Raw genomic sequence first — 9264 nt, forward strand, 5'->3', positions numbered from 1 at the left:
TCCTTCTTTCTTTCCTTTCTTCCTTCCTTCCTTCCTTCCTCCTTCCTTCCTTTCTCCCTTCCTTCTTTCTTTCCTTTCTTCCTTCCTTCCTTCCTCCTTCCTTCCTTTCTCCCTTCCTTCCTTCTTTCCTTTCTTCCTTCCTTCCTTCCCTCCCTTCCTTCCTTCCTCCTTCCTTCCTCCCTTCCTTCCTTCTTTCCTTCCTTCCTTCCTTCCCTCCCTCTCTTCCTTCCTTCCCTCCCTCCCTTCCTTCCTTCTTTCCTTCCTTTCTTCCTTTTTCCTTACCTCCCTCCTTCCTTCCTTCCCTTCTTCTTTCCTTCCTTCCTTCCTTCCTTCCTTTCCTCCTTTCTTTCTTTGTCTTCTTTCTTTTTTCCTTTCTTTCTTTTTTTTCTTCTGTATTATTTCAATAATTTTCCCTTTCATTTGACATCTAAAAGCCATGCTGTTCTAGAGGACCTAAACTTATTTTTTTCTTAATAGTTTATTGAAAAATTAGTGGTATAATTTTTATTTAAATTGTATGTTAATTCATTCTGTTATTTATTTTATTTAGGAAGGCCCACTACATTATGTGAGACTGTGGGAAAAGCTGAGATATGGCTAATACGAACATATTGGGATTTTGAATATCCTCAACCATACCAACCTAATTTTGAGTTTGTAGGAGGATTACACTGTAAACCTGCCAAACCTTTGCCTAAGGTAGGACTATTATATTAAGGAATATTATGTACTTTATGACATGACTTGTTTTCCCCTGAAAGATTACAACCTTAGTTATAGAAAGATGATGTTGAATGTCTTCTGTTTGCAACTCTGTATTTATTTTCCATGCCACAGGGGCTTTTATAGGTGATATATGTGTTTTCTGCATTATGATAAGAAAGTAGGCAGAAGAATGTCATGATTAGAATAGATTTTAAAATACTAGTGTTACAATAGTTTGGAGAATACATTGAATTAGTATGGAATTGGAGCCATGAAGATCACTAAAAAGAATGATCAATCCTTTCTCACAATCAAACTGGGCTTATGAACAAGGATATTTGTCATGATAGTACAGAAATAATCGTATTTTCATGAGACATATTGGAGACATTCCACAGGAGTTGGTGAGTGAGAGAAAATAAGCGATGAAGGAAGACAAGAAATAAAGGAAATTTTCTATAAATGGAATATTTAAGTGTTTAAACATAATGATGGCTTTTACTCAAATAAGTACTTAGAAGTAATCTTGTTTGTGATTTATGTGATGAATTCTGTGTTGTGACTATTCACTTAGAGCTCATGAGAATTTTAGATGAGGTTTTATAAAAGCCACTTGAGAAAAACAAGGTTTCAATCTCTGTAGACAGAAATCTAAATATTGAGAGTCATCAGGACAAAGTAGAGCTCATGGAAATGATTTTGCAGCCTGCAGGTTTCTTTTGGAGTGAAAACAAAATTGTATACTATATTCCTAAATGATCAGAGGAAAAAATTATAGTTCAAGGAATGTTGAAAGAAACAATATTGAGAAGCAAAAGTGAGTAACAGCTGTTCTCATTTTTTAATAGTTTTGTAAGTATGTCTTGAGTTCATTGTCCCAAAAGTGGCTATTAGCTGTAGCTTTGACCTGACAAGGTTCCAGGGTATTTAGTCATGGAAATTCATAATCTACCTTTCATGAGATACTTCTTATTCTGATGAACAGCCTAATGCCTAAGTGTGCAATCTATACCAAGATTGTTCTTATAGGGAACTTGTTTACACTGGAAGACACCAATGTGTCTCTTGTATGTCCTATGTCTTCTTTATTTTTACAAAGATAACCACTCTATAGGAAATCGTGACCAGGCCAGATGTTATGTTTGTGTTGGTCAAGTGAGAAACAGAGGAGAAACTTAACCAAATACATAAAATAACAGAAGCTGTGCACTTTCACCATTTCTAGAGAAAAGAGTTCAGTATCCCTTATAGGAACATTGGGAATAAGAAAGTTCTCTGGGAAAAGCACATTCAACCAATGAGTGGAGACCAAGAAAGAGAGTGAGGGATCTGTGTTCCAAAATGTTTACTGAGATCCAGGGTGTTACCTACGTGGGTTTCCAGTGGGGAACTGTAATTGGGAGGTTTAATGCAAGCAGGCACAAATTCCTTGGAGGCATTCTGAGACTGAAAGGTAGTCACTTGGGCATATCTGCACAGTCACTGTGGAGTACAGAGGATCAGTGATGCAAGTTGTATCTAGATGTCCTATAGGATGATTATCAGGAGGCAGTGTGTAAGCAAAGATACTGACAGAACACATTGAAGAAATGGAAGGAGGTGGAAGATTTTAAGCAGAGTCAGTGTTGACTGAGACCTGCTTCTGCTATGGGAAAGTTCAACTTATATTTTAAATGCATAGCTAGACAACATAAAATTGTAAGAATTTACCACTGTAGCTATGGTAACAATACTAGGTTTACCAATCACTGCAGGGTGAAAAGAAAAACCTCATTTCCTGTTTTATGGAAATATAATCGAAATCCTTTTAGGAAGGGTTCAGAGCCATTAGGATTTCCAGAAAAATTATGGGCTTTGTGGTAAGATGTGTACTGATGAATACAATTTTATTTAATAATTGTTAATATAATTTTACTTACCAGGAAAGTTATAACAGAAAATCAAGCTCTCGTAAGTCATGGCATCTGTATCTAAAATAGAGATACAGAAGGAGAGGTGACAATTTTCATCATTCTCTAGGTAATCTCCCATGCCATACTAGCTTTTATTCTCACGCTCCAAATTTTACACACACACACACACAAACGCACACACACAAACACACACTCACATAAATAATCATAGAAGTCATTTTTTTAAAAAGTTGGATCCATACAGTATTAATTTATTAGGTAAAAGCTTTCGTGCTGATAATTTTACAAGTTTAATTGAGACACAGTTTAGGGCTGTCTTACACTAAATATTTCTTTTTCTTTTTCTTTTTAAAATTTGACATGTAATAACTGCACATGCTTAAAAGAAATGCTGTGGTATTGCAATACATTTATACATTTTATAATAATGATATCAAGATACTTAATAAACCCATCATCTAAATATTTATCATTTCTTTGTGGTGATAACATTCAAAAACTTGCTTTCTAACTATCTTGAAATATGTAATACATCACTATTAACTATAGTTACCCAACAACTTAATATAACAGAACACATTCTTCCATATTATAACTTTGAATCCCGTGATCCACCATTTCTCATTGCCCTCCCTACTATCTCTTCACCCTCTAGTAACCACAATTCTACTCTCTACTTCCATTATGATTAATTTTTTTGATTCCACATATAAGGGATACCATGCTATCTCTGCCTGGATTATTTCAGTTAACATTATGCTCGGCAGGTTGATTCATGTTTCTACAAATTACAAAATTTCATTCTTTTATATATATATTTAATGAAATGGATATATATACACACACATTGGAAAAAATATATATCCCTCTCTCCAGTGGAATGCTATTGAGCTATAAAAAAAGCTTATATATAATAGAAATAGCACTTATATATATCTAATGGAATGGATATATATATATATAATGGAATTGATATATATAGCTATACAGAAAAACACACATAATACATATATCCATTCCATTGAATATATGTGTATATATATTCAATTATATGTATATTAATTCCATTGAATATATATATTCAATTATATATATATTAATTCCATTGAATATATATATATATTCAAACAAGCATATATATATCCAATGGAATGGACACATATGTATATGTATATATTTTTTCCATATTTTCTTTATGTATTTCTTCATTAAAGGGTGTTTATAGGTTGACTCATTCCTTGGGTATATGAATAATGGTGATGTAAACATAGAAAGACAGCTATCTCTATGACTTTTTAGTTTATTTATATATATACCCAGTAATGGAAATGCTGTATCATATGGTAGTTTTATTTTCAATTTTTGAGGAACTACCATACCGTTTTCTTTACTGATTCTAATAATCTGCATTTTCCTCAACACTTTATAAAAGATCCTGTTTCTCTGCATACTTGCTAACACTTGTTTTTTTGTTCGTCTTTTTGTTAATAGCCATAACAAAGATGATGTGATATCTCCTTTTAGTTTTGATTTGCATTTCCCTGATAATTAGTGATTTTGAGCATTTTGCAATATACTTCTTAGTCACTGAGAGTCTTCTTTTGAGAAATGTCTATTCAGGTATTTTACTTATTTTTTAATCAAATTAGTAATTTATTTTTATTGACTGATGTTACTTCTATGTATATTTGAGATAGTAACTCATTGTCAGATTCATAGTTTGCAAATTTTTTTCGTGTTGTGGATTGTCTCTTCACTCTATTGTTTGCTTCATTTTCTCTGCGCAAGCTCAATACTTTGATATAACCCATTTATATACTTTTGCTTTTGTTGGCTGTGCTTCTGAAGTCCTATCCAAAAAAAAATCATTGCCTAGACCAATGTCACAAATCATTCCTCTTATAGTTTCCTCTAGTAATTGTATAATGTTTGGTCTTACTTTTAAATTTGTAATTCATTTTTACTTACTTTGTATATGGTGAGAGAAAGGGGTCTAGTTTCATTTTTTGCATGTGGATATGCAGTTTTCCTAGCACCACTTAGTGAAGAGGTTGTCTTTTTTCTATTATGTGTTCTTGGCACCTTTGTCAAAAGTCAATTAGCTGTTATCTTCCTCCATTTGTGTTGTTATAAAGGAATACATGAGACTAGAAAATGTATATAGCAAATAGAATTATCTGAATCATAGTTCTGCATACTGTACAAGAAGCACAGAACTGACTTCTGCTTGGCCTCTGGCAAGGTTCTCAGGATGCTTCCACTTGAGGTAGAAGGCAAACAAGAGGTGGTATATGCAAAGGTCACATGACAAGAGATGAGTCCACAAAGAGGGGATATGGGGGAGTGCCAAGTTTTGCTAAACAACTAGCTCTTATAAGAACTAATAAACATACGCCTCCCAGGCAGGGGATTAATCTATTCATGAGGGATATGCTTCCATGACACAAGCACATTCTGTTAGGTTCTACCCCCAATATGGGGGATCAAATTTTAACATGAAGTGTGGAGGGCTCAACTATCCATACTATGATAGCAGTAAATGCATAAATTTATTTTGTGGATCTCTATTCTATATAGCATTGGTCTATGTATCTGTTTTCATGACACTGCCATACCGTTTTGATGATGACATCTATATATATAATCCTTTAAGTTCTAAGGTAAATATACATGATGTGCATGTTTGTTACATAGATACACATATTCCATGTTGGTTTGCTGTATGCATCAACTTGTCATTTACATTATGTGTTTTTCCTAAGGCTGTCCCTCCCCCAGCTCCCCAGCCAACAACAGGCCAGGTGCGTGATTAATTCTATTTTTAGAATTAATAGATTCCCTGCCCTGTTAATTCTATTTTTAATATTTTTTGAGAAACCTCCATACTGTTTTCTAGTAGTGCCATTTTTTCCCCCAGTGTGTGATGTTCCCCTTCCTGTGTCCAAGTGTTCTCATTGTTCAATTCCCACCTATTTCAATTCCCACCTATGAGTGAGAACATGCAATGTTTGGTTTTCTTTTCTTGAAATAGTTTGCTGAGAATGATGGTTTTCAGCTTCATCCATGTCCCTCAAAAGGACATGAACTCATCCTTATTTATGGCTGCATAGTATTCCATGGTGTATATGTGCCACATTTTCTTTATCTAGTCTATCATTGGTGGACATATTGGTTGGTTCCAAGTCTTTATTATTGTGAATAGTGTTGCAATTAACATATGCGTGCATGTGTCTTTATAGTAGCATGATTTATAATCCTTTGGGTATATTCCCAGTAATGGGATCACAGGATCAAATGGTATTTCTAGTTCTAAATCCTTGAGGAATCTCCACACTGTCTACCACAATGGCTGGACTAATTTACATTCCCACCAACAGTGGAAAAGTGTTCCTATTTCTCCACATCCTCTCCAGCATCTGTTGTTTCCTGACTTTTTAATGATCACCATTATAACTCACATGCGATAGTATCTCATTGTGGTTTTGGTTTGCATTTCTCTGATGATGAGCAATGATGGCATTTTTTCATGTGTCTGTTGGCTTCATAAATGTCTTCTTTTGAGAAGTGTCTTTTCATATCCTTTGCCCACTTTTTGATGGAGTTGTCTGTTTTTTTCCCATAAATTTGTTTAAGTTCATTGTAGATTCTGGATATTAGCCCTTTGTAAGATGGGTAGATTGCAAAAATTTTCTCCCATTCTGTAGGTTGTCTTTAACTCTGATGGTAGTTTCTATTGCTGTGCAGAAGCTCTTTGGTTTAATTAGACGTCATTTGTCTATTTTGGCTTTTGTTACCATTGCTTTCGGTGTTTTAGTCATGAAGCCCTTGCCCATTCCTATGTTCTGAATGGTATAGCCTAGGTTTTCCTCTAGGATTTTTATGGTTTTAGGTCTAACATTTAAGCCTTTAATCCATCTTAAATTAATTTTTTTATAAGGTGTAAGAAGGTATCCATTTTCAGCTTTCTACATATGACTAGTGTGTTTTCCCAACACCATTTATTAAATAGGGAATCCTTTCTCCATTTCTTGGTTTTGTCAGATTTGTCAAAGATCACATGGTTAGAGATGTGTGGTATTATTTCTGAGGCCATTACCATGCTGTTTTGGTTACTGTAGCCTTATAATATAGTTTGAAGTCAGGTACTGTGATGCCTCCAGCTTTGTTATTTTTGCTTAGGATTTTCTTGTCAATGTGGGCTCGTTTTCACTTCTACATTAACTTTAAGGTAGTTTTTTTCCAATTACGTGAAGAAAGTCATCAGTAGCTTGATGGATGGGCATGGCATTGAATCTATAAATTACCTTGGGCAATATGGCCATTTTCACTATATTAATTCTTCCTATCCATGAGCATGGAATGTTATTACATTTGTTTGTGTCCTCTTTTATTTCATTGACTGGTGGTTTGTAGTACTCCTTGAAGAGATCCTTCACATCCCTTGTAAGTTGGATTCCTAGGTATTTTATTCTGTTTGTAGTAATTGTGAATGAGAGTTCAATCATGATTTAACTGTTTGTCTGTTATTGTTGTATAGGAATGCTTGTGATTTTTGCTCATTGATTTTGTATCCTGAGATTTTGCTGAAGTTGCTTATCAGCTGAAGAAGATTCTGGGCTGAGATGAAGGGGTTTCTAAAATATGCAGTCATGTCATCTGCAAACAGGGAAAATTTGATTTACTATTTTCCTAATTAAATACCCTTTTTTTCTTTCTCTTTCCTGATTGCCCTGGCCAGAGCTTCCATCGCTGCATTGAATAGGAGTGGTGAGAGAGGGCATCCTTGTCTTGTGCCAGTTTTCAGAGGGAATGCTTCCAGTTTTTGCCCACTCAGTATGATATTGGCTATGGGTTTGTCGTCAATACCTCTTATTATTTTGAAATGTGTTCTATCAATTCCTAGTTTATTGAGAGTTATCAGCATGAATGGTGTTGAATTTTGTTGAAGGCATTTTCTGCATCTATTGATATAAACGTGTGAGTTTTGTCATTGGTTCTGTTTATGTGAAGGATTACATTTATTGATTTGTGGATGTTGAACCAAACTTGCATCCCAGGGATGAAGCCAACTTGATCGTGGTGGATAAGCTTTTTGACATGCAGCTGGATTTGGTTTGCCAGTATTTTATTGAGAGTTTTTGCAGTTATACTCCTCAGAGATATTGGTCTAAAATTCTCTTTTTTGTTGTTGTGTCTTTGCCAGGTTTTGGTATCAGGATGATGCTGACCTCATAAAATGAGTTAGGGAGGATTTGCTGTTTTTTCTATTGATTGGAATGGTTTCAGAAGGAATGGTACCAGCTCCTATTTGTACCTCTGATAGAATTCGGCTGTGAATTCATCTGGTCCTGGCTTTTTTTTTTTTTTTTTTTTTTTTTTTTTGGTTGGTAGACTATTATTGCCTCAATTTTTGAGGCTGTTATTTTTCTATTCAGAGATTCAAATTTTTCCTGGTTTAGTCTTAGGAGGGTGTATGTGTCCAAGAATTTATCCATTTCTTCTAGATTCTCTAGTTTATTTGCATAGAGGTGTTTATAGTATTCTCTGATGATAGTTTGTATTTCTGTGGGAACAGTGATGATATTCTCTTTATCATTTTTATTGTGTCTATTTGATTCTTCTCTATTTTATTCTTTATTAGTCTTGCTAGTGGTCTGTCTGTTTTGTTGATCTTTTCAAAAAACCAGCTCCTGGATTCATTGATTTCTTGAAGGGCTTTTTGTGTACCTACCTCCTTCACTTCCGCTCTGATCTTGGTTATTTCTTGTCTTCTGCCAGCTTTTGAATTTATTTGTTCCTGCTTCTCTGGTTCTTTTAATTGTGATGTTAGGGTATTGATTTTAGATCTTTCTTTCTTTCTTTTGTGGGCATTTAGTGCTATAAATTTCCCTCTACACACTGACTTAAATGTGTCCCAGAGATTCTGAAACATCGTATCTTTGTTCTCATTGATTTCAAATAACATCTTTATTTCTGTCTTCGTTTTGTTATTTCTCCAGTAGTCATTCAGGTGCAGGTTGTTCAGGTTCCATGTAGTTGTGCGGTTTTGAGTGAATTTCTTAATCCTGAATTCTAATTTGATTGCACTGTGGTCTGAGAGACAGTTTGTTGTGATTTCTGTTCTTTTGCATTTGCTAAGGAGTGCTTTACTTCCAACTATGTGGTCAATTTTCGAATAAGTGTGATGTGGTGCTGAGAAGAATGTATATTCTATTGATTTGAAGTGGAGAGTTTAGTAAATATCTACTAGGTCTGCTTGGTGCAGAGTTGAGTTCAAGTCCTGGATATCCATGTTAACTTTCTGCCTTGTTGATCTGTCTAATATTGACAGTGGGGTGTTAAAATCTCCCATAATTTTTGTATGTCTCTTTATAAGTCTCTAAGAACTTGCTTTATGAATCTAGGTGCTCCTGTATTGGGTGCATATATATTTAGGATAGTTAGCTTTTCTTGTTGAATTGATCCCTTTACCATTATGTAATGGCCTTCTTTGTCTCTGTTGATCTTTGTTGATTTAAAGCCTGTTTCATCGGAGACTAGGATTGCAACCTCTGCTTTTTTTTTTTTTTTTTTTTTTTTTTTTTTTTTTTTTTTTTTTTTTTTTTCCATTTGCTTGGTAGATCTTCCTTCATCCCTTTATTTTGAG

The 9264-nt window shown here is 34.5% G+C and overlaps 1 protein-coding gene across 1 annotated transcript in view; it reads left to right on the top strand.

Moving 5' to 3' along the window:
* Window positions 1-9264, top strand: part of UGT2A3 (UDP glucuronosyltransferase 2 family, polypeptide A3) — a 35790-nt gene that overhangs the window by 6372 nt on the left and 20154 nt on the right. The window contains exon 2 of the mRNA XM_011967869.1: window positions 551-699. Within this exon, the coding sequence (XP_011823259.1) occupies window positions 551-699 (149 nt within the window). The remainder of the gene's footprint in view (window positions 1-550; window positions 700-9264) is intronic.

The sequence above is a fragment of the Mandrillus leucophaeus genome, unplaced genomic scaffold, assembly GCF_000951045.1.
Source record: "Mandrillus leucophaeus isolate KB7577 unplaced genomic scaffold, Mleu.le_1.0 Scaffold813, whole genome shotgun sequence".
Taxonomy (NCBI): domain Eukaryota; kingdom Metazoa; phylum Chordata; class Mammalia; order Primates; family Cercopithecidae; genus Mandrillus; species Mandrillus leucophaeus.